The sequence below is a fragment of the Syngnathus floridae genome, chromosome 13, assembly GCF_059516105.1.
Source record: "Syngnathus floridae isolate MCC-2025c chromosome 13, RoL_Sflo_1.0, whole genome shotgun sequence".
NCBI classification, from domain to species: Eukaryota; Metazoa; Chordata; class Actinopteri; order Syngnathiformes; family Syngnathidae; genus Syngnathus; species Syngnathus floridae.
Window position 1 is genome coordinate 3,241,237 of NC_142425.1, and position 27,484 is coordinate 3,268,720.

Here is a 27,484-nt window from a genome sequence, read left to right on the forward strand (position 1 = left end):
AAGGAGGTTCTAAAATATATTGAGCTCCTTAAAAACAATAGGGCTCCAGGAACAGATGGTTTGGTTGCAGAATTTTACAAATCCTTCTCTTCTCAGTTAGCTCCATTTTTCCTACGGGTTTATAATGAAAGTATTGAAAAGGGCACTGTTCCACCGAGCCTCACTCAAGGGTTTATTACCTTAATTCCTAAGACCAAAAAGGATTTACTCACCATTGATAATTGGAGGCCAATAAGTCTCTTAAACAATGTTTACAAAATAATAGCCTTATTGCTAGCCAGGCGAATGAAACAAGTTTTCGACACCATTATAGATGCCAATCTGGATTTATGACAAATAGACACATCCCCAATAACATCAGACTTATCTTGAACATTTTGGACTACTCAGATCTGGTAGTTGACAATTCACGTGTCTTTTCTACAAAGCCTTTGACATAATTGAGCACAATTTTATATTTGTCACTCCAATAATTTGGTTTTGTGTTTTGCAATGCTTGTCAAGAATTTGTACTTGTACACAAATAGCTCTATTACAATGAAAACCGGCACAACATCTCGTTTCTGTCTTCATCGAGGCGTACGCCAGGGATGCTCAATGAGGTTTTTTTTTTTTTGCTATGTACCCAAATTCTTGCATCTCAAATCTCCAATAATGCCATGAAAGCAATATCTATAGCAGACAAAGAGATTGTCATTAGTCAACTGGCAGATGACACTACAATTTTTCTTAAAAACACAAGTCAGCCGCCAATCGCCCTACAACTTATTGACGATTTCTCTAAAGCTTCTGGTTTAATATTAAATTTAAACAAATGTCGGTTATTATCTGTTAAAGATTGTAACGACCATAGTATCTGTAATATGTATATCAGTTCATAAAGAATTAAGATATTTAGGTGTGTCTATTTGTAAAAATCTAAAAAGCAGAACAATTTAAAATTTTCCCGCCATTATTAAAAAACACACAATCAAAATTAAACCAATGGTTGACGTTTGCGACGTTTAAGCGTGACGGCCTCAGTCGTCCTCCTCATCCTGCTCCTCGTCCGAGTCTCCCTCCTCAGCCTCCTCGGCCGCCTGCTTCTCGTCCAGCGCGTCCTGAAGGGCCTGCTCCTCCTCCACAGTGGGGTCCACGTCCTCGGTGATCTCGGGGGCACTGGGGTACTCACTCTGGGGCGCGGGTGGGAGTAGTGGGCTGTAGCCGTCACCCGGGTACTTCAGCCCCCAGCCCACGTAGATGTTCTCAAACTTCCTGCATAAGCACAAGGGGCAAAAGCTTCGGTGAATGTGGTGGACTCCAGTCGTGTATTCGACTCGAGTTTGCTGATGTTTCCACAGTTGACAAATGGGGATTATAGAAGCAAGCCATCCCGAGCCCTCCTTACGGCATAAGCAACCTCCTGCCACCTCGGGTTGGCGGACGGTCAGATGGCAGCGGTGCAAAGAACTTACTTAGCGTAAGCGTAGGCACACGCCCCCGGCCAGCAGTTGGAGCGCATGATGGCGATGGCGTGCTGGGAGGTGAGCGTGGACGACAGGCTGGAGCTCCAAGGAACCGTCTCGAAGATTTCTGCCGGGATAACCCAACGTGAGGAATGGTTCCATCCGCGTGCCGCTGAGAGGGAGAGGAGTCGACTGACCTGCGTCCTGGGAGAGCGGCGTGAGTAGTGGGGGGCCCACCTCGGGCTCGGGCTCGTCGGGGTCCTCCTCGACCTCCTCGCCCTCCTCCTCGTTGGACTCGTCTTCCGTCTTCACGGCCAAGTTCACCCAGGTGCAGCGGCCCTGAAACGTCGACAACCGAGGGCGCCGTGGTCTAACTCACAAGTAAAGGACTAAACATTTGCACTATGCGAAACGCACTTTGTAAATCATCTAAAGCAAAATACAAAAAGCGGTACCTGCTGCAGGATGTGCTGCGTGTGATGCACCCACGAGGACAAGGAGTCTACCAGCTCCCCGACGGGGACACCCTCGTACTCAGGGTTCTCTTCAATGCCATCCTCAGAGGAGCCCTCCTCCTCTGCGCCTTCCTCCTCGATGGCCTGGTAGAAGCCCTGCGGGCTGATCTGCGTGCCGGCTGAGATGCGGGCAATCTGCGCCCGCAGGTAGTTGGCCTCGTTGCCCGGGAAGGGCGGGTAGCTAACGATGGGAGCATCCAGCCTGCCCGTGAAGAACTTGCGGATCTGGCGAGCCACAGTGATCTGGGCCGGCGTGACAGACGGCAACTTGGTCCACGGCAGGCCCGCCTCGTTGCACACAAAGTACACAAACTTGTTGGCTCCGGTTCCTTTGGCCTCCTTGGGAACCACGGGGGGAGCTTTATACGTCGACTGGGGGAGGGGATCCATCTAACCGTATGAAAATTTAAAAAGTCAGCTGGCCCATCTTTCCATTTTAAAAATCAAATATTGCTAGTCATCAATACAACGCTATGCTATGTCACGCTGTATAGTCACCAATAACGTCACCCTATGACATCACACAATGGTGTCATCTTCAATATCACACCAAGCGTCCCCTGGATGAAGAGTCGAGGTCACGTCCGCATTTGACACCACACTATGCCGTGTCCTTTTTTGTCAACGTGCAGATCGTCGTCGGCCACTCACCTCACGCTCAGCTTTTTCCTTGGCGTCAACTTCCCGGGCCTCGTCGTCAGCCACCTCCTCGGGCCCATCCTCGTCCTCCTCCTCGCCCTCTGCAAACTCAGCCTCGGCAATGATGTAGCTCCTCTCGATGCCCAGAATTTTGCCCCACAGGCGACACCGCTGCATCGTGTAGGACGACACCAGCTGCTTGAGGGCCAGGAACACCCGTTGCATCTCTTCACGGCCCAGGCCCACGCCCGCCTGCTCCAGGAAGTATGCGATCTCGCTCACGTTGGGAAGGGCCGACTCCTGACAAACAACAAGTCAGACCAACACGATTCGACCCCTTTTGTGCTTATGGAAAGACCTTTGGACGTTCATTCCACATCCTACAAGGCCCATGTTGCAGTGAGACACGTTAACAGTGATGTTAAAGTCTGCTTCTCACACAGAGGTACCTTGAAATACAAGTTGAATTTTGTTCCTGCCCCCCCCCAAAAAAAGTTGTTTAGCAACAAATGTAAAAACTTCCTCCTCATATACTTTACACAGCACACTGACATCATTAAATAAAATTCAAAACAATTCAATTAAGTCACTTGAACAGACAGCAGTTTCTGGGCGCCAGGAGGCCACAAGATAGTGGAAAAGCCCTCAATTGTGACTAGTGTAGAGATGAATTTCCTCAACTCACTTGAACATAAACTAAGGTTTATAACTTCCTACAGGTGTCCCTGGGTGGCGTCAAAGGACTATTTGTCAAATTGGAACCCTTCAGCTTGCTAATTTCCATTGTTATCATCAAACACTATTTTTTTCCAACTGAAACTCCACAACTCACTTCACCATAGTTCCTTGCATGCATGCATGCATGCATCCATCCATCCATCCATCCATCCATCCATCCATCCATCCATCCATCCATCCATCCATCCATCCATCCATCCATCCATCCATCCATCCATCCATCCATCGCTTATCCGGGGTCGGGTCGCGGGGCAGCAGCTTTAGGAGGGACTCCCAGACGTCCCTCTCCCCTCTTCCCAGCCACTTCATCCAACTCGTTCCGGAGGATCCCAAGGCGTTCCCAGGCCAGCTGAGAGACATAGTCTACTGCTCTACTGCGAGTCTCTCCCAGATGACCGAGCTTCTCACCTTATCTCTAAGGGAGAGCCCGGACACCCTGCGGAGGAAACTCATTTCGTCCGCTTATATCCGGGATCTCGTTCTTTCGGTCATGACCTCATGATCATAGGTGAGGGTAGGAGCGTAGACCGACCGATAAATTGAGAGCTTTGCCATTTGGCTCAGCTCTCTCTTCACCACGACGGACCGGCACAGAGTCCGCATTACTGCCGACGCTGCACTGATCCGCCTGTCGATCACGCGCTCCATGCTACCATCACTCGTGAACAAGACCCCAGGGTACTTGAACTCCTCCACTTGGGGCAGGATCTCATCCCCAATCCGGAGAGGGCATTCCACCCTTTTCCGACTCGGATTTGGAGGTGCTGACCCTCATCCCGACCGCTTCACACTCGGCTGCAAACTGCTCCAGTGAGAGCTGGAGATCACGGCTTGAAGAAGCCAACAGCACCACGTCGTCTTCAAAAAGCACAGACGAAATGCTGAGGTCCCCAAACCAGACACCCTCAATGCCTCGGCTGCGCCTAGAAATTCTGTCCATAAAAGTTATGAACAGAATCGGTGACAAAGGGCAGCCTTGGCGGAGTCCAACCCTCACTGGGAACGAATCCGACTTACTGCCGGAAATGCGGACCAAACTCTGGCATCGGTGATACAAGGACCGAACCGCCCTTATCAGTTGGCTCGGCACCCCAAGTCCCGAAGCACCCTCCACAGAACTTCCCGAGGGACACAGTCAAACGCCTTCTCCAAGTCCACAAAACACATGTAGACTGGTTGAGCAAACTCCCATGCCCCTTCGAGGATCCTGCCGAGGGTGTAGAGCTGGTCAGCTGTTCCACGGCCAGGACGAAAGCCACACTGCTCCTCCTGAATCCGAGGTTCGACCTCCTGACGGACCCTTCTCTCCAGCACCCCTGAATAGACCTTACCAGGGAGGCTGAGGAGTGTGATTCCTCTGTAGTTCGAACACACCCTCCGGTCACCCTTCTTAAAGAGGGGAACCACCACCCCAGTCTGCTAATCCAGAGGCACCGTCCCCGATGTCCACGCAATGTTGCAGAGGCGTGTCAGCCAGGACAGCCCCACAACATCCAGAGCCTTTAAGAACTCCGGGCGGATCTCATCCACCCCTGGGACCTTGCCCCCGACGAGTTTTTAAACTATCTCAGTGACTTCGACCCCAGAGATTGGAGAGTCCACCTCAGAGTCTCCAGGCCCTGCTTCCACAATGGAGGCGTGTCGGTGGAAGTGAGGATGTCTTCGAAGTATTGTCCCCACCGAGTCACAATGTCTCGAGTCGAGGTCAGCAGGACGCCATCTCCACTGTAAATAGTGTTGACGGTGCACTGCTTCTCCGTCCTGAGACGCCGGATGATGGACCAGAATTTCCTCGAAGCCATCCGGAAGTCATTCTCCATGGCCTCGCCAAACTCCTCCCACGCCCGGGTTTTTGCGTCAGCATTCCGCTTGACCATCCAGTACCTGTCGACTGCCTCCGGAGTCCCACAGGCCAAAACGGCCCGATAGGACTCCTTCTTCAGCTTGACGGCATCTCTTACCGCCGGTGTCCACCAGCGGATTCAGGGATTGCTGCCACGACAGGCACTGACCACCTTACGGCCACAGCTTCGGTCAGCTACCTCAACAATGGAGCCACGGAACATGGTCCACTTGGACTCAATGTCCGCTGCCTCCCCCGGGACATGGGAAAAGCTCTGCCGGAGGTGGGAGTTGAAGTTCTTCCTAACAGGGGATTCTGCCAGACGTTCCCGACATCTTCCCCCACCATCGGAGCCAACCCACCACCAGGTGGTGATCAGTTGACAGCTCCACCCCTCTCTTCACCTGAGTGTCCAAAACATGCGGCCGCAAATCCGATGACACAACGACAACGTCGATCATCGAACTGCGGCCGAGGGTGTCCTGGTGCCAAGTGCACACATGGACACCCTTATGTTTGAACATGGTGTTCATTATTGACAATCCGTGTCGAGCACAGAAGTCCAACACCGTTCGGGTTCAGATCGGGGGGCCGTTCCTCCCAATCACGCCCTTCCAGGTCTCACTGTCATTGCCCACGTGAGCATTGAAGTTACCCAGTAGAACGATAGAGTCCCCAGAAGGAGCGCTCTCCAGCACTTCTTCTAAGGACCCCAAAAATGGTGGGTACTCTGAGCTGCTGTTCGGTGCATAGGCACAAACAGTCAGGACCCTTCACCCCACCCGAAGGCGGAGGGAGGCTACCCTCTCATTCACCGGGGTGAACCCCAATGTGCAGGTACCCAGCCAGGGGGCAATAAGGATGCCTACACCTGCTCGACGCCTCTCACCGTGGGCAACTCTAGAGTGGAAGAGAGTCCAGCCCCTCTCGAGAGGGCTTGTACCAGAGCTCAAACTATGTGTGGAGGCAAGTCCGACTATGTCTAGTCGGAACGTTTCTGCCTCACACACCAGCTCGGGCTCCTTTCCAGCCAGAGAGGTGACATTCCATGTCCCAAGAGCCAGCTTCTGCAGCCGGGGATCGGACCGCCAAGGTCCCTGCCTTTGGCCGCCGCCCAGCTCACAATGCACCCGACCCCTTTGGCCCCTCCCACAGGTGGTGAGCCCATGGAAAGGGGGACCCACGTTTCCTTTTCGCCCCATGGGCGAAGGCCCGGCCAACAGTCGCTCGCCTTTGAGCCCCACCTCCAGGCCTGGTTCCAGAGGGGGGCCCCGGTGACCCGCGAGGGAAAACTAGGTCCATATATTTTATTCATCATAAGAGGTCTTCTGAGCTGTGCTTTGTCTGGCCCCTCACCTAGGACCCTTTTTGCCATGGGTGAAGCCCCAGACAATATGGCTCCTAGGATCATAGAGGCACGATAAGGAGTTGGCAACAAAATAATATTTTAAATCGCTTCGGCACAAAAACACCATCCATTTTCTATACAGCTTGTCCCCACGGGGGTCGCGGGCATCCTGGAGCCTTTCCCAGCAGTCATCGGCTAGTATGCAGGGGACACCCTGAACTGGTTGCCAGCCAATCGCAGGGCACACAGAGACGAACAACCATTCGCACTCACGCCTAGGCACAATTTGGAGTGGTCAATCGGCCTACCATGTATGTTTTTAGGATGTGGGAGGAAACTGGAGTGCCCAGAGAAAACCCATGCAGGGAGAACATGCAAACGCCACACAAGGAGGTGCCGGAAGTGGAATCAAACCCGCACCTTACTAACTGTGAGGCGAACATGCGTCACCGATAATGTCAATCGATAAAAAAAAGTTAATCGATAAATTCACCAATTCTGAGTCACGATTATGCAGGGTTCTCTGCATTCTGTCACTTTGTTGTGTTGAATGAACGCAATGAAGAGCTAGCATGTTGATCGTACCAACTCGAATTCATGCTCGGGGGCGTCCTCAGGCCTGACAAAGAGAACCTTTTGCTGCTCTGCCAACTCCTCGGCAGCGGTGGTCTGCTGGAGGTCCTGGAGGCTGCTCTGCGTGTCCTGGTAAAGGCGCAGCTTCACATCGTGACTTAGGTCCTCCATCACGTCGACCACATCGTGAGGACGCTCCTCGATCACACGCATCAGCAGGCGAGAGAGGTGGTCGTACCTGCCAAATTGGAGCATGGGGTGAGATTCAGTTGTATGGATTTCATTTGAGTTATAAAAAAAAAAAATCACACTAAAATTACAAAAGTAATTGTCTATGGAAGTTCATAAATCTGTGATTATCTGAGTTTGAACTTTTTATGGCAAAATGTCTGCCAATACCGAGGGCAAAACTGGGACTGAGCAAAGTATGGAGCAGACGATCAACATTCTGACAAACATTTATTAAAGCAATAAACTTTTATCGTGGTTTATGCATACATTGTTGTCTGTGGACTTAGTATAACTACACGCGTTGTTGGCTAAAAGACCCAAGCCATGCATGCCAGCAGATCTGATATAAATGATGCCAGACTATTTTGACATTTAATGCCATGATCGCTGATCAACGGTAGCCGACAGACACCAAATTGCCAAATCCGGAAGAACACACCGAAAGACAAATATAAATATATTAACGTGAAATAGTACGGTATGTGTCACTTACAATATAATTTGCATATGGGTATATAAAACGTGTTTTGTCTCTTCATACAATTGGACAACATTTAAATTCGGTTTGATTCTTTGGGTAAGCAAACGTGAATAACAAAAGCACAAATGACGTAACTCACAGGTTTAAGTTGCTCTTGCTGCTGCTCTTCATGAGGAAAGCTTTGAAGGAACCTGCCACCTGCAGGCTGACCTGCTGCGTTCCGTCCATCTTGGCTTCCTTCCTTCACCTTGGACGGCAGCAAAGGGGTGACGCTTGACGCTCGAACGCACTTGTCCTCTTAAACACAATGGAAAACACTCGCTTTCCTGCTAGGGGTAGCCGACAGGCACGGAAATTTAGCGGTGTCGCCAAAGCAAACGTAGACGCCACTCGTAAGCGCGAAGAAAGCAACCACCGGGGTTGCCATGGAAACAAAAATACATCGCTTGCGCGCGACTTACTAGCGAGCGACACATTGCTCCTGCGGCTCGTAAACGTGAAACTAGGCAGCTTGCGAAAAAGAAATAAAATCTTCTTAGCGCTGGAAGCAGGGCCGGTTCTAGGAATGCACAGAAGAGGGGACAGTCAGAGATGTGAAGGGGGCATGTTCTTTTTTTTTTTTTTTTTTTTTACACATTTTTAACACTGTTAGTGTTTTCTTCACGGCAGTTGTTGGCTGTGTGTCCAGATCTCCCCCTGGAGGAGTGGATTGCACTCTTGTCAGGCCTCTACACTAAGACCTGTCCAGCTTGGGTGTCCCACCTGAAGATTTAAGCTTCTGCTGGTATAGCTCTTAGGGTCACTGAGGCACGCAAACCCCCTGACCACAATAAGGTGGCAATCCCTCAGGGGGGGAACATATAATATGTTATATTAACTATTGAAGTGTAATTTGGAATTCCCTCTCTATTCCTGTAGGTGGCCTTAGAATGTCCACCTGGCGTCAGTGACACGATTCTATTCTATATTTGCTGGTCAGGGAGAATTCAGTTTCAGCAATGTGTGCAATCCTATAATAAGGTAAAGTGGCTGTTGTCGTCCATCACCAACAGCGCTGGTCAAGATCTCCTTTTTAGGACTGAAGTAAACTAGTAGATTGAAAACCGCAGCTGGTGCACAAAGCCATGACATCAGCTCCTTGCCAGGTATAAAAGATACGGGCCTGACAGGGGTTGGGGGGCTTTCTTACATCCATGCCTTGGGCCACTCAACTTTTTGGAAAGACTTCACTCTGACATCGGTTGAATAAAATCTTTTCCCAATCAGCCGTGGTCCCTGAAGTGCTCATTCGTCGGGAATCAGCCACCGATCACCGAGTGTTTTTTGAAGACCAGCGAAGCAGCAAAAACCATATACCACACTATTATTTGAGTTGTTGTTAATCATTAGTTATATCACGGGTCACTACGACGAGTTTGGTGGAGTTTTTACTGCTTCTTCCAACTCCTACCGCGCTGACTTGACACTTTTTGGCTCCGTCTTGCCTCGTTTGCATACTCACAGTGATTGGATGTTTACGGAGCGGCGCGGAGTCCTGACAGCAAGCTGTGTGAGGACACACACTGCACCGACATGAGAGAAGAGAGGGGGCTGATTAACGTGTGTTTCTATCAGTGGATTTTTCATTTCTAAAAGTTTGATTTGAGGGGGCAGGACATCTGTTTGAGGGGTCGTTGCCCCCTCTTGCCCCTGCGTAGAGCCGGCCTGGCTGGAAGTCCTGCTATGCTCAAGGATTTAGGGGGCAGTCTTGACAATCCAATAAAGTCGAGAACTAATCAGGTACCAAAGAAAAACAAAATGAATAATCTAGAATAACAATGAACCCCCATTATCAACTAAATCAAGAACAACCCCAAAAAAAGAAGTTACGATCAGAACATGAACAACAATCTTTAAGTTAAAAAAAAAAAAAAAGTAATGTCCCAAGTAAAGAACTGTTCTAAAATATTTATTTATATACACATATCGAACCCCCCCAGTTGTTTATCCTTGCAGTCTGGCGAGCCCGTCGGCGTACTGGAACTGTTGGTTGTTCTCATAGTCCAGCATGTCCAAGGCTACTTCACAGCTCTCCTTAACCACGCGCTCGCCATCACTGCAGAAACGTTGCAGCACGACCAGGCACTCGTCCTGGCCGATGGAGCCCAGGGCCTCGGCCGCCTCGTGGCGCACCATGGCACTCTCGCCGCCGCGTTCCAGTACGGCGCTGAGGGCCGGGACCGCCGCGGGGTGTTGCATCTGACCCAGGACGTAGCCGATCTCATGGCGGAACAGTGCGCTCGAACACTGTAGGCCTAAAAAACGACGTAATCATTACGTAATCATTTGCATTGTCATTCGACTACAAACGAGTCACAAACCAATCTAGAACTGAATCGAGGGCCAGTGGAACGAGTTCAGAATCAAGTCAAGAACCAGTCTACAATCAAGTCACAAATACAGTCAAACCTCTACATACAATTGCTTAAACATACACATTTTTCAACGTACGATGTGAAATTTGATGAAATATTTGACTCAACATCAGAAGTAATTCCCAACATACACGACATCGTGGTTAGCCCGCTAGACAGCGGCTCGTCGGGATGACGTCAGCGTCACGTAATCATTCCCAAGAAGGCTAACGCAAATGGTAGTAGTGGTGAAAAAAGGAAGGTGATGATTTCCTTACAATTACAGTATCTCACAAAAGTGAGTACACCCCTCTCATTTCTGCAATGTTTTAATTATATCTTGTCATGGGACAACACTGAAGAAATGACACTTTGAGACAATGTTAAGTAATCACTGTAGAGCTTGGATAGCAAAGTAAATGTATTGTTACTTCAAAGTAACTCAAAATACAACAATGAATGTGTAAAATGCTGGCAACAAAAGTAAGTACACCCCAACTGAAAATGTCAAAATTGGACCCAAATGTCAATATTTTGTGCGGCCACCAGTGAAGCACTGGTGAACTCCATGCCTGGTGGCCACACAAAATATTGACATTTGGGTCCAATTTTGACGTTTTCGGAATGAATTAAATTCATATGTAGAGGTTGGACTATACAGTTCTGAAAGGTCAAGAAATAGGTCAAAAAACAGTCTAGACTCCAGCAACAAACAAAAAGCAGACTAGGCCCACGTCATTAAAAGGGGAGTACCAAATAAACTAGTACTCAAAAAAAGTTAACGCCAATTGAGAACTGAATCTCAAACAGAAGACAAAACCAAACCGGGAGCCCATTACAAATTCAATCAAAGTTCAAGGCTGGGTATCTACAACATGGTTGCGGTCCCGGCGTCTTACCATCGCCCAAGGCAAGGACGGCTTCCCGGCTGCCCAGGTTCCTGAGCGCAAACATGGCCCGGTAGCGCTCGAAGAGCGGCAGGGTCTCGTCCAGCAGGTGTTGGCGGAGCTGTAAAACGCTCGCGCTGGCGGCAGCAGGCGCCGGATCCACAGAGCCATACGGGTTGTCGTCCACGTTGCCATCTTGCAGCTGTTTGTCGCCGCCGTTCTGGAGCCACTCCAAACGACGCAAGGCCAATTGGCACGTCTCAGCCACCTGCCAGGACGTGAATAACGGAAATGTGGACTGACTCTTAACCAAAGCCACAAATGGAATTAAGAAGGGGTACACGAAACTTTAAAGATTTATCCCAAAATGTTTTTTTGGGCCTTTTTCCTCAACTAGTGGAAGGTGTGTGCTCCCCCCATTTAACACGAGTTTGAATGCAATAGTTTGGCTCAGTCACATCCCCAGTACCTCAATAACAGGGTCCTGGCTGTAGGCCTTCAGCAAGTCCAGAACTGAAGGGCTCCCGATGGCTCCCAGGGCTTCTCCTAGTGTTAAAGACAAAAGCGCCACTTCATTTCCAACGGAAACAAAGCGGAAACACTGGGGGACAGCGAAAGTTTAGCCGAACTGCTGCCGCTCACCCGCTTCATGCCGCACCATGGGCTCCTGGTGGGTGTCCTTGAGTACGGCGCTGAGAATGGGTATGGCGCACTCGTCCTGCATCTGGCCTAAGCAGTAGGCCAGCTCATGCTTGAGCAGCACTGAGTCATCGCTGAACGCTTTGCTTATCCACTCCACTGCCTCGGCGCCTCAAAATCACGGTGGGATCCACAATTAACACAAAAGAAACGCGCCGGGCTCAAGTATTAAATGGAAAGGTCTCATACTCAAAGCTTATTTGGCAGGTGGTCTGCTAGAAATTTATATTTGATAGTGGTGACCGACAATTCCCTCGGTTGACCCCATGAATTTTTTTAAGGCCCAATGCTATTTTGACTTGAAATTTGGTGGGCATGTCTAAATGATGGCTCAACCCACCAAAAGTCCAAAGAAGCCATGCATGAGAAGATGCGGGGGTCCAGAGACAAATGCACCCCCCCACACAACAAAGTTGTGCATGTGAATACAACGACATTTAAATCTCACATAATCAAGGGATCGTTTCTAACGCATTTGATTCAAAATCCTTGAAATGTACCTCCCAGGTTCTTGAGAGTGAATAGAGCTCGGAACCGCTGTGTCAGGTCCTGACGGGGGTCCACCAGAACAGAACCCACCGCAGCCAACTGCTCCACACTGGCCATCCTACGCACGCGCACACGTTAGACGGACACGCACTGACTGCTCGCTCACAGTCAGACCTTATACGTGGTCATAACGAGCGTAACACATATACCCATCGGTAGTGATTTTGTTACTTATTTTGACGTTAGTGTTCCCAGGTTAATGGAAGCTAGGCTAGCTCGCAACGTGTCAAGCAAAGCGGCCGTTACGTCAGCAGCTGCCGAGACAGTTAGCTCGCTAAAGTAACGCTTTTAACAACACACCAGGTAGCGACTAAAAACAATAACAATTCAAAAAACTCACCCGATGAATTGAACCAGTCAACTAGTCGAGATCAGCTTAACAACACCTCATAACGCGTGTTAGCGAGGAGAGACCGTTTGCCCACGTCGCGTTCAGAATTTCCGTGTACGTCACATGTGACGTCACGCGAAGAGAGCTGAAAGCCGAATGTAAATGTCAATCACATCGATAACCAAATTATCATTATTGTTTTCAAACTCAATTTTGGTTTTCAGAAAGAGCAAGAACTCGTTTTTATTTTTATTCAATGTTTGTAGGCAAAATATAATTTAGTGTATTATCTTTTTCTTCAGAGACATACATAAGTGCACTTAAGAAGGGTAATGTAACGTATTTTACCAAGTACATACGGGCACCAGTAACTGCCATGTGATTTGCGCATGTGCTGGTGTGTCATAGCGCATGGTTGTTGGTATCGGCGATGGCCCGCATTATAGTTCACTCCAAAAACAAGACTCGTTGTCAAGTCTCATAAATATAATGAAGGGAGAGCAACAGCAATCTGTACATATTCTATTAGGTTAGACAATCTCATGGACGTTTACTGTTCATATTATGCAATTCTTTTCCTTAATTTATATAAACATAACTGCTCAATCAGAACACTAATACAACACACATATAGGCACACACACACTCACACTCACAGACACTAAATGGTCATGTGACAAGTTCCCGCCTTTCCGAACAGTATAAAACAAGCTGACCTGGAGACGGACGTTGTTGTTGATGTGCCGCCTTGCCATTGTGTACTGACTGCCACAGAACAACCCAAGATCTTGCCAATAAAGGACCAACTCTACACTCCACATCTTTGTTTTTCCTGCCTCAACTTCAGACATCCCCGCACAACACGCAACAATAACAATACAAGTGTAAATCTTCGGTTGCTTACGAGTAAGCGGATCCACTGCATTTTTACGAAATTGGATGATGCAGTGTTCTTGTTATCGATAATCTTTTATCAATATTCTTTTATTGTGGAGAGAACGCAGGCGGAAGTGGGCAGCGTGAGCAAAGGGGAGGTAGAGGGAAAAGGGGAGGGAGACGCCGAGGAAACACCTGCATGCGTGTTCCTGAAGAACGAATGCCGCCTGACGTTTTAACAAATCCAAGCGGAAGAAGAAGCAGACGAAAGAGCAACTTTGCACCGAGACCACACCATCCTTTCTCTCTCTCCTTCCCCTTCCCTATTCACCTTCTCTTTCTCTCTCTCCTTCCATTCTCGCACGACGCCACACGGGCCGCGCATCTTCAGCTTCATTCGCCTCGTCCTCATCCTCACGGTGGACGTCAAATGACCGTCGACGCTTGCCGATGAAAGCGCGTCGTCCTCCTTCTCTCCATCCGTCATCATCAGCAGGTAGCAACCACCTCTACCCATCGATGGCAACTCGTCAGGATGCGCGTGGTGCTCGCCTCCTTCTGTGTCCAAACAAATGATATTTTTGTTGATTGCATTGTAGTTTGCAAGATTGCCTGGAATGGTTTTCCTGCTGCTCCGCGTGATACGAGTGTACGTCGTTTGTGCATTTTCTGCACTGTCCATTTAAAATAATCAATATTGATTACATATGTTGTTGGTGAGGAAAGTGACCAATCAAATTCACAGTTTCATTTGATCAACAGATAATCAACAGAATTAATTATTACTCATGAGCCAAAGCCCAGCACTTTAATGGTGATCTTGCAAACGTTCAGCTTAGTGTTTTGACTGAGCCCCACACAATATGATTTTCTGTAACAAAAACGCAAGAGTGGAATGTTGGGGGGGAGGGGGCAATATTCGGGTTTTAAAAGGCTTCTTGAATGCACGTAAACGCGGTCCTTGACCGCGATGTCTTTTCTCACAATAGCGACATGCACGCTCACCAGACACTCAAGATGTTCTGTCTGGTGCCCAAACTTATTTAACTTTCACCATTCTCGTTGCGATCGACAGGCTAAGTTTGAATCGGAGGAGAAATAAAACTATGACTGGTATTGTATCAAATGTCAGTTACTTGACAATTTCTCAAAATGGTCCTCCCCACCTTCCACCTATATGCAAGGTGCACCCAATGAAGCGTCTTCTTGGGATCCGCGTGGACGGTGGCCGAGCTGTTGAAATCTTTTGCTTTGTCACAGAGCGTGTTGTCATGCCGCTGCTCTGGCCTGCGGCCCGGCTCCTCCTCCTCCTCACCGTTGTCCTCCTACTCTCGCTTGGCCCGCCGCACGCAACCGCTCTGGGTGCGAGCGCGTCCTGCCCGGCCGGCTGCCGATGTTACAGCCTGACGGTGGAGTGTGGATGCGCCAGCCTCCTCGCCTTCCCCATGCACATGCCCACGCCCGCGCAGGTAACAAAATAACAACATACGCTCCATCTGCACATCTCTGAACATTGACTAATTTGTCTTTCTTTGCCGAGGATAAAGTATATGTACTGTAATCCCTTGTTTATCGTGGATAATTGGTTCCAAGACAACCCGTGATATGGGAAAATCCGCGAAGTAGTGTCACCTTTTTTTTAACATACATACATTGTTTGTGTATCAATAAGTGTATATTAAACCATATCAGTGGATATGTTATTATTAGAACATTAAATAATAGTTTCAAACATGTAAATACTATAGTATAGTACGTAGTATAAATCACTTACAGAAAATAATATAAATATGATACGTGTGTGTGTGCGTATGTGTAACATATGTATATGTAGCTAAAGTATAGTACATATTGTAAAACGTTTTTAGAACTCTTATTATTATAACAACTGTTTTATAACAAGGTACAAGTGTACATACCGTAAATATGTTTTTAGAACTCTTATTATTATAACATTTTTTATAACAAGGTACAATACTGTAAATATGTTTTTAGAACTCTTATTATTACAACAACTTTTTTCATAAAAAGGTACAAGTGGTCGCACTGCAATTGTGTGGACACTTCCTGCCTTCTGCTGGCGTGTGGGCAACTTTCGTGCCATAATTCCTCAATTTAGAAGATTTATTTTGAATTTGTGATTTTTTTGGGGGGAGGGGGAATCCGCGATGTACTGAAGCTGCGTTACATCATCCATCTCGATGTACCGTTAAGTGTAGAAATATCACCTCAATGATTGTCAACTGGTGGTCCGCGGCCCTTTAGTGGTCTCAGGCGATATTGCAGGTGGACTGCGAAATTGGAAATGGAAAAAAATTGTAACATTTAAAAAATAAAATGGATTTATTATTTAGACTTGATTTATTTTCCAGCTAATTTTGTGAATCATTTACCCATCTAAATTATGTCAAATGTAGCTGAAATTACCAAAGTAGACATACAGATACGAATAAATAGCCAGTATAAGTCTAGCCTCCGTTGCAAAATAAAATAATATTCCGTCAAAGCAGTGGTCCCCAAGTTGCTTCTTGGTTACAATGGTGGTCCCTTGAACAAAACCAGTTGAAAAAACAAAAACAGTTGCGCTAGAAAACTGCCGCGTTGATGCCGTTCGTCGGCCCGTTTAAAAAAGTGTAATACACTCACCCGCTGTGCACCGGACCCAGTGTTCACTATTTGATGTTGTTCACGCTTTCCTCACAGACGCTGTTCCTGCAAGATAATGCCATCGGTCAGATCCGCTGGCAGAACCTGAGCCCGCTGGCACACCTGCGCTACCTCTACCTGCAGGTATGCACACACATTCCCGTTACGCAAACGAGATGCGGAGGCTAGACGGCGCCCCCTTGCGCTCACCTCGCAGAACAACAGTATCTCTGCGGTGGAGCCGGGCTCATTCCAGTCGCAGGCGCAGCTGCTGGAGCTGGCGCTTGACGGGAACAGGATCCGCTCGGTGACGGCTGACACGTTCCGGGGACTGCGCCACCTGCGCATCCTCTACCTGGCCGCCAACCACATTGCGCGCCTGTTGGACTTCACATTTCGCGGCCTGCAGGTGACGTGCCAAAAGCCGCCCATTGAAATGCACTTGGAGGGTGGGGGGAGTGGGTGTTACTTTTACCACCCAAAATGAAAATAAAAAACTCGTGTTGTTTTGCGGCATGGCGCCCTCAGCGGCTGCAGGAGCTGCACCTGCAGCACAACGGCTTGGAGGCGGTGGGTGATCAGGCGCTGGCCGGTCTGGCCTCGCTGGCGCTGCTGGACCTGAGCGGGAATCGCCTGCACACCTTGGCAGCCGCTGCACTGCGCCCGCTGCTCAGCCTACAGGTGCTGCGCATCACCGGTAAGCCGCCGCAATACGGCCAGCAAGGAGCAAAGAAGACGCATGCCGCCTGACCGACCAATGTTTTTTTGCATGCCTGCAGAGAACCCATGGCGCTGCGACTGCGCCCTGCACTGGCTTCGGAGCTGGATGGATGACGAGGGCCGGCGGCTGCTTAGCTCGTCTGAGCGCCGGCGCCTGCGCTGCCGTGAGCCGCCACGACTCTCGCGCCTGGGCTTGTTGGAGGTACTGCCCAACAGCCTGGTTTGCATCCCGCCCCTGGTGCAGCTGGAGCCCCGACGTATGGCCGTGCGCCTGGGCGACAGTCTGCGCGTCTCCTGCCACGCCTCCGGATACCCGCGCCCGCAGGTCAGCCCACCACATGGCGCAAAAAGCAGCCCAAGCTTTTAATAGCAACACCTTTTTAATGGTTGGGGGGGTGTCGTTTTCCAAACAAATAACACTCAGATGATGGAATTTTAAAAATATTTTCATATTTTCAAAGTTTGGTATGGGAGTAAAAACGATTTTCTTTTTGTTGATAGGAACAAAGTCACTCGTATTTAAGAAAAACAATGTTGAATGCTCTAACTTCCAGTTTGAAGTGGGCCACTTCTTTGAGTTGACTTACCCCAGCGTGCTCGCTGCAGGTGACATGGAGGAAGGCATCTTCGGACAAGGCGTCACCACCGGCGCCCCGAGGGCTGGTGCACGACCTTGGCGGCGGGGCCCGAGGAGCGGGCAGCGGGACGGAGCCGTCGGAGGGCGGCCGGGCACACGTGCAGAAGAGCGACGAGAGCGCCTCGCACTTTGACCCCGACACGGGCAGTGGGATGCTCTTCCTCAGCAACGTGACGGTGGCACATGCCGGCTTGTATGAGTGCGAGGCCTGGAACGCAGGCGGCGCAGCGCGGGTCACCTTCCAGCTTGCCATCAACTCTTCGTCCTCGTCTATCTGGGCCGGCTGGGCGCAGGCGGCGCCCCTCGACACGCCGGTGTGGCCGCGCCTGCGGAGTGGCGGCGGCGGCGAGGTGAGCCAGGAGCCACTCTATGCTCTGGGCAGCATGGCCTTCAGCGCACTGGGCGCTACCACGCAGATGGCCATCGCCACCGGCATCTCGCTGCTGGTGCTCACCGCGCTGCTGCTGGTCGCCATGATCTACAGCCGACGACTGCGAGGACACAAGGACCAGCACGCCGCGAACAAGGTAAGCGCGCACCCGGCAGGCTTGCAACAGGCTTAGGACAAATAGCCCTTTTTTCTTGCTTTTCTTGCATCGCTTTTGGACGCGTCCAAGAAGTTTGAATTTTTGCATCAGGAAATACAGTAATCCCTCATTTATCGCGGATAATTGGTTCAAAAAAACCACGCGCGATAAGTGAAATCCGCGAAGTACGGTCACCCTCTCATCTGTACATTTTTTTTTATCTGTACCTTTTTTGTGTGTCAATAAATGTATATGAAACCATTTAAGTGCATATATTACTATTATTAGAACATTAATTGTTTCAAACATGTAAATAATATATTAATAGTATAAATAACATACAGAAAATTCTGTATAAATATTGAAAATATTAATATTATACGTGTGTGCGTGTAACTTGTTAACAAGAAGTACTGGGCAGACTAACGAGTTAGTGGAAAGATGCTAATTCACGATCGTGCTAACACGCGAAAACAGACCTCTAAAGGAATGTAAGCGAACATTTGGAGCAATACTACATTGTCCTAAAAGTTAGACACATGTGATCGTTCATTTCTCATGTTAGGAGACCCACTTACATCGTCAATGACTCCTTTACCACTGTAACCGACATACGTACACGAACGTAAAAGAGGAAGTGGTATCGCCTGAAAACGGCCTTCAAAAAAAAATCACCTTACCGCAAATCAAAGCACGGCTGAATAACATAAATAACATGGAGAATTCTTAACACATACTGTAAATATGTTTTTAGAACAACTTTTATCATTATTTTTTTTATAACAAGGTACAAGTGTACATACCGTAAATATGTTTTTAGAACTCTTTTATTACTATAACAATTTTTCTATAACAAGGTACAACACTGTAAATATGTTTTTAGAACTCTTATTATAACCATTTTTTTATAAAAAAAATTGTGCCATAATTCCTCAATTTATAAGTTTTATTTTGACTTTAAAAAAGATTTAATTTGGAAAACAATCCACGATGTAGTGAAACCACGATAAACGAACCGCGATGTAGCGAGGGATTACTGTTCTTTTATTTTTAGGATGCGATAGTGAGACCTTTTTTTTCCCCCTCTCCACCCAATTGTTTTTTTAATGTAAACAGTTTTACCCTAGAAATTCTCACTTTAGTGGGACTAATGCTGTTTGGTTTGTCTTCAAAGAGACTGCAAGAATGCGCGGTTGAAGTTTGAATTGTTGTTGTGCGTCAGGAGGAGAGCATCCTTTACGTGAACGACTACTCGGACGGGCCGACCACGTTCGCCCAGCTGGAAGAGTTCCGGGACGAGCGTGGCCACGAGATGTTCGTCCTGAACCGTGCCAAACCCGTGTTGCCACCCGCCCTGCCCGCCACCCCCCCTGACGCCGGCGGCCCCTCTGGCCCCTTGGCAACCGGCCCACCTCCCAGCCCCTCACTCCCCCCCGCTGAGGCGGACAGCGACATTCAGACCGCGCGAAGAATAGCTGGCGAGGGTGGCGAGGCGGAGCCGGTCATGACGCCAGAGGGCGAGGGGGTCTTTGTCAACCACGCTGGCTTGTTTGTCGACTCTCTGACAGCCTACGAGATCCACTGCTAAATACAGGCCGACACTGTGACCCAATGGCTGTGCTTTTATCGGAACTCCTTGGACAAACACTGAGCAGCTTTCTGGACTTTCTTCGTGTTCTGGTGCATGTGCTTCTCCTTCGTACTTGTCTTCTTTGGAAAGTGAGCAAGAGAAAATAGAATTTTGCAGACAAACCGGGCTTGTCCTTTGAAAATGGCAGTGAAAGATGGAGGGTCACCTGACCTCGTTTGGTGATGACAACGGCTGTGTGTTGTTGTTTGCAAGTGCAATTTTGTCCTCACTGTTAAAGTAAAAAGCATCATGAGGAGGACAATATTGAGAACCCAAGGTTGATTTATTTGAAAAATCAGAGCTCTGTAACAAGGGTGCAACTTCAAAAACATAGGCGGAGTGCAGCATGTGTGCTTAGTTGGGAAAGTAGGCTGAAGGTGTTTTGCTGCGCGGAAACTCTGAGAAGGAAGGATAAGATTTGGCTGGTGAGCGTGCCCAAGGTTCAAGGTGTGACGTGGCCGTGCCGTTTTGTGCTATCACGAGTGTGCGACATCACCTCTGGCGATGAGCGCGTTGGGAGACCCGCTAACGGTGACGCCGCCGTCATCTCTCCTCTTGAAGTATTTGGCATCCAGACCGCCAGCGCTCGGGCTCGCTCTGTTATAGAGAAATTCACATTTCACTCTCTGTTTCCTCTTCTGGAGACGAAGCCGTCTCAAGCGACTCACGCTGGCTTGTAGACAACATCGGGCATTGCGGGACCTTTGCTCACATGCGGATAAAAGTGTGCCTGCAGGGGACAAAGAAAAAGATGGAAGATGGCGCGCAATCGTGTGTATCCCATCCACAAAGATGACGGCACTCTCTTACCGCTGACGTCATGGCGGCGGTCAGCGGCGTGCTCTGTGGCGGCTCCGCAAGCATCTCGCTCAGCCGCTTCTCGTTCAGATGCTTGTTTATCCAGCCGATCACTGACAACAACACAGACAAAAGATGCCGCATGAAAACGCCGCGCGCCCGAGACGAGGCGGACACTTGCGCTCACCATTCTCATTGCTCCGCAGCAGTTCCTTCGACTCGGCCAACTTCTTCATGCTGGACTCCAGCTGTTCCTTCAGACTCGCAACCTGACAAAGCGCGTGCGCGCACAGAACAAAAAACACATGCAGACATGCACAGATTCACAAAACACATACATAGAAAGCCAACAGACTGGTACTGCAGGCACGTGCAAAAAGCGAGCAATATGCAAAGCGAGCCACACGTAAGACACGCAAGCACTGGCTCGACTCACCTGCCGGTCCTTCTGCTGCAGCTGCTGGTGAGCATCACGCACTTCCCCCTGTGCTCGGTCCAGCTGGGTGGAGGTGTCGCGCAGCACCTTCTTCTGCTCCACCAACGCCACGTTCTTGTCCTTGTTCTTGCTCTGCAGAACTTGCAGCTCGCACATGAATTTCTTGATAATCTCGTTGGCCTGACAACAGCGCCGGATGTCACAATACTGAGTCTCTTGGCAGTTTAAACGCAGGCCCCATTCATTCCCAGTCCTCGCCAAAATAATTGGCAGCGCCGCCGCAATTGATTCTCTTGTGAGACACCAAATGGTGTCCTATAAGCAGCAGGCGGGCAATCTGGGAAAAAGCTTTGCGCGACCGCGGCCACCAAGCACATTTCGAGACGGTCAGACGACGAGCGAGACGACAAACCTTCTTCACATCTGCGGACAAAATCTCCACCTGGGCGTCGAGCTTTCGTAGCTTAGCTTCTTTGCTGCGGGCGTCCTCCTCGAGGGTTTCCTACACAACAAAGAGGAGGCGGCGTGTTGTGGCGTGGCACGACAGCCCCTCCCCGACTTGGCCAGCCGGCGCCGACCTTCTGCTGTTGTGCCACCTTCAGTGCCTCCTGAGTGCGACTCGCATTTTGCTCGCGGTCTTTGGCTTCCTGCTCCAGCGTCCCCATACGCGTCTGCAGCTGCTGGCCCAGTCGCTCGTTGGCTTGAAGCGCTGTCTCGGCCGAGTCCCTCTGGCGCCGCATCGACGCCACCTGCTGCTGGAAGCGCTGGCACTCCTGCGCGCACGCAACACAAGCCATCGAGCCATACAGGACTGTCTCAGAAAATTAGAATATTGTGAGGAAGTTCTTTATTTTCTGTAATACAATTAAAAAAAACAAAAATGTCATACATTCTGGATTCATTACAAATCAACTGAAATATTGCCAGCCTTTTATTATTTTAATATTGCTGATAATGGCATACAGCTTAAGAAAACTCAAATATTCTATCTCAAAATATTAGAATATCATGAAAAACTATACTAGTAGGGTATTCAACTAATCACTTGAATCGTCTAATTAACTCAAAACACCTGCTAGGGTTTCCTGAGCCTTGAAAAACATTCAGCTTGGTTCAGTAAACTAAATCACAAGTATGGGGAAGACTGCTGATCTGACTGCGGTCCAGAGGACCATCATTGACACCCTCCATCAGGAGGGTAAGACACAATAAGAAATTTCTCAAAGAGCAAGCTGTTCACAGAGTGCAGTTTCAAAGCACATCCACAAAAAGTCTGTTGGAAGGGGGAAATATGGCAGGAAACGCTGCACAACCAAGAGAGATGACCACAGCCTTAACAGCATTGTGAAGAAGAGTCGCTTCAGGCTTTGGGGGAGCTTCAAAGACAGTGGACTGAAGTTTAAACTGAGATGTTGATAATTGGTCCTACTCGTTATCAACACTTATTTAAGGAAACCACTATAACTATACATAACCGTACTATCACTCAGAGTGATACTGTAACTAATCTCGGGGTAATATTTGACCAAACGGTCTCCTTTCAAAAACACATTAAGAATATAACCAGGATTGCGTTTTTTCACCTTCGTAATATTGCTAAGATTCGTCCGATCCTCTCGACCGGGGATGCGGAAACTATTATACATGCGTTCGTCACGTCGCGCCTGGATTACTGTAATGTATTATTCTCTGGTCTTCCTAAGTCCAGTATCAAAAGTCTACAGTTAGTGCAAAATGCCGCTGTGAGGCTGCTCTCACGGTCAAGAAAATTTGATCACATTACCCCAATATTAGCCAAATTACATTGGCTCCCGGTCCATTTGAGATGTGACTTCAAGGTTCTTCTACTAACCTATAAATCACTGCATGGCTTAGCGCCTTCATATCTCGTCGACTTAGTCGTTCCTTATGTTCCGTCTCGTAACCTTCGTTCGCAAAACTCTAGTCTTTTAGTTACACCGAGGGCCAAGAAAATGTCTGCAGGTTCTAGAGCATTCTCTATTCGGGCTCCAGAGCTTTGGAATGCCCTACCAATGGATATTAGAACTACTACCTTAATAGAAACATTTAAGACACGTTTAAAAACACATTTCTATGAGGTGGCCTTTAACTAACTTGGAGTGGCCGAAGTTTGTGTTGTTCTCTCTGCCCACCCCCTCCCTGGCTGGGGAAGGGGTTAGGTGGCGCAAAAGCTGATAGCGGCTAGCTGGATTCTCGGGGACCAATTCAAGATGAAGAAACTGCTGCTCAACCTCCTTGAAGACACTGCCAGGACAATCTCCGACATCCATTTTTTCATTGATTTTTATATTATGTATTACTTGTGCCCTCTCTGCATCCATTACAACCTGGTGATCCTGAAAGGGGGATCCTTCCATCTGTGGTCCCTTCTCAAGGTTTCTCATTTTCCCCTGGCAGGGTTTTTTTGAGTTTTTCCTTGCCCTTTTGGGAGCTTATGATCAGGGGATGCTTTGCGAATAATTGTCAATTTTTGGCTATGTGAAGCCCTTTGGGACTCTTTGTGATTTAGGGCTATACAAATAAACTTGACTTGACTTGACTTGGAGTCCAGGTATCAAAAGCCACTGTTCACAGACATGTCCGGGAAATGGGCTACAATAACCATATTCGCATAGTTAAGCCACTTCTGAAGAGTCTGACTTGGGCTATGGAAAAGAAGCACTCGACAGTTGCAGAATGGTCCAAAGTCCTCTTTTCAGATGAAAGCAAGTTTTGTATTTCATTTGGAAGTCAAGGCGCCAGAGTCCGGAGGAATGGCTGGAGAGGAGCAAAATCCAAGTTGATTGAAATCCAATGTGAAGTTCCCACAGTAAGCGATGGCTTGGGGAGCCATGTCAGCTGCTGGTGTCGGTCCACTGTTTTTCATTGAGTCCAGAGTAAACGCAGCTGTGTACCAAGAGATTTTAGAGCACTACATACTTCCGTCTGCTGAAAAGCTCTATGGAGATGATGATGATTTCATTTTCCAGCATGATCTGGCACCTGCCAACAGTGCCAAAACCACCAGTAAATGGTGTACTGACCATGGCATTACTATTCTCGATTGGCCTGCCAACTCCCCTGACCTGAACCCCATAGAGAATTTGTGGGGTATTGTGAAGAAGAAGCTGAAAGACACCAGACCCAACGATGCAAATGAGCTAAAGGCCGCTATTGAAGCATCCTGGGCATCCATAACACCTCAGCAATGCCTCAGGCTGATTGCCTCAATGCCACGCCGCATTGATGCAGTAATCTGTGCAAAAGGATTCCCAACCAAGTACTGAGTGCATTAATGGATATTTTCAAATGTTTGATTTTGTTTTGCTGTTATAAATCTTTTTTTTTTAACTTGGTCTGAGGAAATATTCAAAGTTTTTTAGATAGGATTTTTGAGTTTCTTAAACTGTAAGCCATAATCAGCAATATTAAAATAATAAAAGGCTTGCAATATTTCAGTTGATTTGTAATGAATCCAGAACGTATGACATTTTTGTTTTTTTAATTGCATTACAGAAAATAAAGAACTTTATCACAATTTTCTAATTTTCTGACAGTCCTCTATGCTGGAGTGACACGCACAACAATTCGTCCAGTGGGTGGCAGCACATTGGCAAAGCGTAAACATCTATCTGCCTTTCATTCAACGGAGTCCATCCTGGCTTCCCGCTTTGGGTCAGATGAAACGGGTTCACACAAACGAGGTGCGTTTATGAATACGACCAAACAAAACTCAGCATTTACTTATTCTGACTTTATGGACTGGTGCCATGGTTGGAACTATGGGCCTTGGCTCCAAGAGTGTGAAGCCCATACTCTTGAGTTCACTTTGTTGAGTCATTGTATAGGCAGTGGAATTTTACACCTAACTATTGTTTTCATGTGCTCTCTATCTGGCGCTGTAAATATGACAGAAATGGCAGACGTACCTCCTCGGCGGCCGCCAGTTTGGCCTTGAGGTCCCTGAGGGCGACCTGGTTTTGGTAGTCCCTGTCGCTCAGCTCCCCACAGGAGGTCTCCAGCTGCACCAGGCGGTTTTGCATCTTCTGGCTGTCGCGCTGGTGAGCGCTCTCCAGCTCCCGACAGTGCTTCTGCGTCTGCTGCTGCTGGCGCTCCTGCAACTGTGACATATCATCATCACTCGGTGCCACAGGGTCGGCCGGAGGGGGTTGGGGAGTCGGGCTTACATCGGCCGCCTTCTCCTGCTCACGCCGCAACTCGTCAGCGTGACGGCTGCAAAGCGAGTTCTTCTCAAGAGTCCATTCCAGATGCATGCGCTCCATCTCTGACAGCCTCTGGCGAGATACGTGACGCCGAACTTAATTCAATCTCATTTTAAAAAGTTTAGTTTTAGATGGACCGATTATCGGAAATCTGCACCTGATTATCAGCATTTCACTAAAATGATGATTGGTCCGTTATTACGGAGTACTGGTGCGAGGCCGAAATTGCACATTTGGACAATTTCAAGTTTGCGTATCGAAATAGTGAATCACAGAACAAAGCAGCTGTCAATTCACTTGATAAAAAATGCCTTGTCAATTAATTATTGTAGCTGCAGCTTGCTCTGTTTTTAGATTTAGCAACAAAAAATGGCAACAAAGAACAGAACCTGCTCGGTGTCGTTGAGCCGCCTCGTCAGATCATCTTCTGTCTTTTTCAGTTTTAGCTCCAGTGCTTCCTTCTCAGCCTGAAACGCAATAAGACGACGTGACATCGATTGTTGACAGTTGTCAAGAGCCATTTTGGTCAACCCCATTGAAAGAATAAGACGGAAAATAAGTTAGAACGTAGAGCAGTAGTCTTTGATTAAGTTAACTCCTGAAATAATTTGGTAATCCAAGAATGTACTTATTTTAAATCATAAATAACTAGCTATTTACTTCCAACTAGATTCAATCGAACTAACTCAAACAAAAGACTTCATTATCCAAATCCACATTTTCAGATGGACCAGCTCATCGGGTATTGAGTGGGCCCATCTCTCCAATTTCAAATGTGCATGGGCTCCAGAATCGTCCTGCCCTTGGCGTGTCACCTTGACAGAGGCCAGACAGGCAGCCAGGTAGTCTTTGACGTGCTTGTCAGAGCCCTGCGTCAGCCGCAGAGAAAGCTGGTTGCTGTGCTTAAAGGAGTTGGTCTCCATCACGCTCAGCTGGGCGGGGCCATCCAGTGACGGCGAGTCGCATGAAAACAGCAGCTGGAACCTGCACAGCATTAAAAAAAAAGAATTAAATAAAAGCAAAAACACAAACAGCGGGGTGCAGCGGAGTACCTGGGATGGCTGCAATTCTGCTCTGACTGACATTGACGAAGAAGCTGCACCAGCATCTCAGGGAATGACGCAAATTCAATCAATAACTCCTGTTGGACTTTCAAACTAAACAGAAAAATAAAAGAGCACTTAAAAAAAAAAACATATTGATGCAGGAAATGGAATTGTGGCTACTTCTTAGGCAAACCTTTGGAAATCTTCCTCAGAGATTGTGAGGCTGAAGAAAAAATGCAGATCCTCGTCATTGGTCAATCTCACCAGAAGATCCTGATGAGCAGAAGAGAGACAATGGATTTCAGGTCGCTTCACTTAAATCTCCCATTAAAGGGTTTCCAGCAGCATTCATACCACGGAGTGGGTAAAGAAAAGACATACTGTTGACATGAGCATAATTCAATAGGCTACTAGAAAAGGCTGCCACAAAGAAAACCAATAAGAGCCAAAGTTACAAATGAGCAAACCAAAGCAACTAAGACAATAACAAAGGCAAAAAGTAACAGCAGGCCAGCTGGTAAGAGTCCTAAATATTGTAAATGATCCCGAGGTCAGGCACATTTTATGTTGGCGTTTCGCTAGAGGACTGACTGCTCTTGAAATATGCAATCATTTAAAGCAAGGAGTACTCAAGGACTTTCTTATTCCAAATAAACTACATACTCACTCGTTTGCAAACGGCACTTGTGCTCGACTGACGCTCAATGGTGACGCGGATGCGTGCTTTTCTGTAATATTGGGGAAAACATACCTTATCATACAGATGAAACCATTCTATTTTTTTTACTCCGAAATCAGTAACTTATCCAGGTAAAGTCGAAAAGGTTCGGATGCAAGGCCAACCTAACTGCGGCAAAACAAAAGCCAATACGAGACAGATACAATGAATTACAAAGAAAGAACAAAGAACATGCACACAAAACAAGTCATCGGAACTTGACAGTACAATGACAGTACACGCAGGCAGCGCAACTCGCGCGTGAAAGTTGGGCGCTCAAGCAGGACGCATACGCGGCTAACTTGTCAAATATCAAAACAAAAACAAAATACCAAAGTACCTTTCATCACAGTGTCGACATTTAATTATGACTTTGACAAATTCACTAAAAATTGCCTCCATGTTGGCCCGCCGTTGTGATTGTATTTTTTCTTCTTTGGTAAGCTTATCTTCTTCGCCGGCGGACTGTCGGCAAATTGCGCGTTACCGCCCTCTTTCGGGAGAACTGGTGGTTCCGCAAACTTGATTTTATATCCGTTTGCTGTTGCTGAGCTA

The 27,484-nt window shown here is 48.0% G+C and overlaps 4 protein-coding genes, 1 long non-coding RNA gene and 1 pseudogene across 6 annotated transcripts; 1 reads left to right on the plus strand and 5 right to left on the minus strand.

Moving 5' to 3' along the window:
• Positions 1 to 148: 148 nt before the first annotated feature.
• On the minus strand, positions 149 to 8,230 carry rsph4a (radial spoke head component 4A). The gene is made up of 7 exons (XM_088394868.1): positions 7,953 to 8,230; positions 7,114 to 7,339; positions 2,612 to 2,899; positions 1,901 to 2,350; positions 1,643 to 1,784; positions 1,455 to 1,572; positions 149 to 1,254 (listed from the first exon to the last, which is right to left on the minus strand). The coding sequence occupies exons 1-7, from the start codon at positions 8,039 to 8,041 to the stop codon at positions 1,020 to 1,022; spliced, it is 1,548 nt and encodes a 515-aa protein (XP_088250994.1). The 5' UTR covers positions 8,042 to 8,230; the 3' UTR covers positions 149 to 1,019.
• LOC148388095 (uncharacterized) lies at positions 4,777 to 7,057 on the minus strand (annotated as a pseudogene).
• A 1,515-nt stretch (positions 8,231 to 9,745) lies between the features above and the next one.
• Positions 9,746 to 12,841, minus strand: dohh (deoxyhypusine hydroxylase/monooxygenase). Its single transcript, XM_088394879.1, has 6 exons — positions 12,682 to 12,841; positions 12,293 to 12,399; positions 11,736 to 11,903; positions 11,563 to 11,639; positions 11,106 to 11,361; positions 9,746 to 10,107 (listed from the first exon to the last, which is right to left on the minus strand). Exons 2-6 carry the CDS (start codon positions 12,396 to 12,398, stop codon positions 9,797 to 9,799), a joined length of 918 nt encoding a protein of 305 aa, XP_088251005.1. The 5' UTR covers position 12,399; positions 12,682 to 12,841; the 3' UTR covers positions 9,746 to 9,796.
• An 830-nt stretch (positions 12,842 to 13,671) lies between these two features.
• LOC148388097 (leucine-rich repeat-containing protein 24-like) lies at positions 13,672 to 21,824 on the plus strand. The gene is made up of 8 exons (XM_088394864.1): positions 13,672 to 14,044; positions 14,809 to 15,017; positions 16,252 to 16,338; positions 16,412 to 16,603; positions 16,723 to 16,891; positions 16,974 to 17,239; positions 17,521 to 18,078; positions 19,301 to 21,824. Exons 1-8 carry the CDS (start codon positions 13,999 to 14,001, stop codon positions 19,664 to 19,666), a joined length of 1,893 nt encoding a protein of 630 aa, XP_088250990.1. The 5' UTR covers positions 13,672 to 13,998; the 3' UTR covers positions 19,667 to 21,824.
• On the minus strand, positions 15,474 to 18,806 carry LOC148388098 (uncharacterized). The gene is made up of 4 exons (XR_015862252.1): positions 18,657 to 18,806; positions 16,405 to 18,042; positions 16,195 to 16,260; positions 15,474 to 15,839 (listed from the first exon to the last, which is right to left on the minus strand). It is a non-coding gene; the product is annotated as an uncharacterized LOC148388098 (long non-coding RNA).
• On the minus strand, positions 19,973 to 27,429 carry sass6 (SAS-6 centriolar assembly protein). 2 transcript variants are annotated; one of them, XM_088394866.1, is made up of 16 exons: positions 27,270 to 27,429; positions 26,879 to 26,939; positions 26,405 to 26,484; positions 26,218 to 26,322; positions 25,981 to 26,149; positions 25,555 to 25,632; positions 25,130 to 25,237; positions 24,872 to 25,063; positions 21,539 to 21,715; positions 21,355 to 21,444; positions 20,943 to 21,122; positions 20,694 to 20,775; positions 20,519 to 20,619; positions 20,377 to 20,438; positions 20,205 to 20,305; positions 19,973 to 20,106 (listed from the first exon to the last, which is right to left on the minus strand). In XM_088394866.1, the coding sequence occupies exons 1-16, from the start codon at positions 27,329 to 27,331 to the stop codon at positions 20,063 to 20,065; spliced, it is 1,692 nt and encodes a 563-aa protein (XP_088250992.1). In that variant the 5' UTR covers positions 27,332 to 27,429; the 3' UTR covers positions 19,973 to 20,062. The 2 variants fall into 2 exon arrangements, with proteins under 2 accessions (XP_088250992.1, XP_088250991.1); XM_088394865.1 differs by having other exon boundaries at positions 21,521 to 21,715.
• Between the last annotated feature and the right edge of the window lie 55 nt (positions 27,430 to 27,484).

What these genes read in the sequence shown, in the direction of transcription:
- rsph4a (XM_088394868.1), bottom strand. Translation starts at nt 8,041, where the DNA reads ATGGACGGAACGCAGCAGGTCAGCCTGCAGGTGGCAGGTTCCTTCAAA. An exon ending in CCGAGCATGAATTCGAGTTG is followed by an intron (nt 2,900 to 7,113) that starts GTACGATCAACA and finishes GTTGTTTGTCAG; the next exon opens with GAGTCGGCCCTTCCCAACGT. An exon ending in CGCAGCACATCCTGCAGCAG is followed by an intron (nt 1,785 to 1,900) that starts GTACCGCTTTTT and finishes TCGACGTTTCAG; the next exon opens with GGCCGCTGCACCTGGGTGAA.
- dohh (XM_088394879.1), bottom strand. Translation starts at nt 12,398, where the DNA reads ATGGCCAGTGTGGAGCAGTTGGCTGCGGTGGGTTCTGTTCTGGTGGAC. An exon ending in GCCAGGACCCTGTTATTGAG is followed by an intron (nt 11,362 to 11,562) that starts GTACTGGGGATG and finishes ACGTCCTGGCAG; the next exon opens with GTGGCTGAGACGTGCCAATT. An exon ending in CGTCCTTGCCTTGGGCGATG is followed by an intron (nt 10,108 to 11,105) that starts GTAAGACGCCGG and finishes GTCGTTTTTTAG; the next exon opens with GCCTACAGTGTTCGAGCGCA.
- LOC148388097 (XM_088394864.1), top strand. Translation starts at nt 13,999, where the DNA reads ATGAAAGCGCGTCGTCCTCCTTCTCTCCATCCGTCATCATCAGCAG. An exon ending in TCACATTTCGCGGCCTGCAG is followed by an intron (nt 16,604 to 16,722) that starts GTGACGTGCCAA and finishes TGGCGCCCTCAG; the next exon opens with CGGCTGCAGGAGCTGCACCT. An exon ending in ACCAGCACGCCGCGAACAAG is followed by an intron (nt 18,079 to 19,300) that starts GTAAGCGCGCAC and finishes GTTGTGCGTCAG; the next exon opens with GAGGAGAGCATCCTTTACGT.
- sass6 (XM_088394865.1), bottom strand. Translation starts at nt 27,331, where the DNA reads ATGGAGGCAATTTTTAGTGAATTTGTCAAAGTCATAATTAAATGTCGA. An exon ending in GCTGCGGAGCAATGAGAATG is followed by an intron (nt 20,620 to 20,693) that starts GTGAGCGCAAGT and finishes TGTTGTTGTCAG; the next exon opens with TGATCGGCTGGATAAACAAG. An exon ending in CCGCCGCCATGACGTCAGCG is followed by an intron (nt 20,439 to 20,518) that starts GTAAGAGAGTGC and finishes TGTCCCCTGCAG; the next exon opens with GCACACTTTTATCCGCATGT.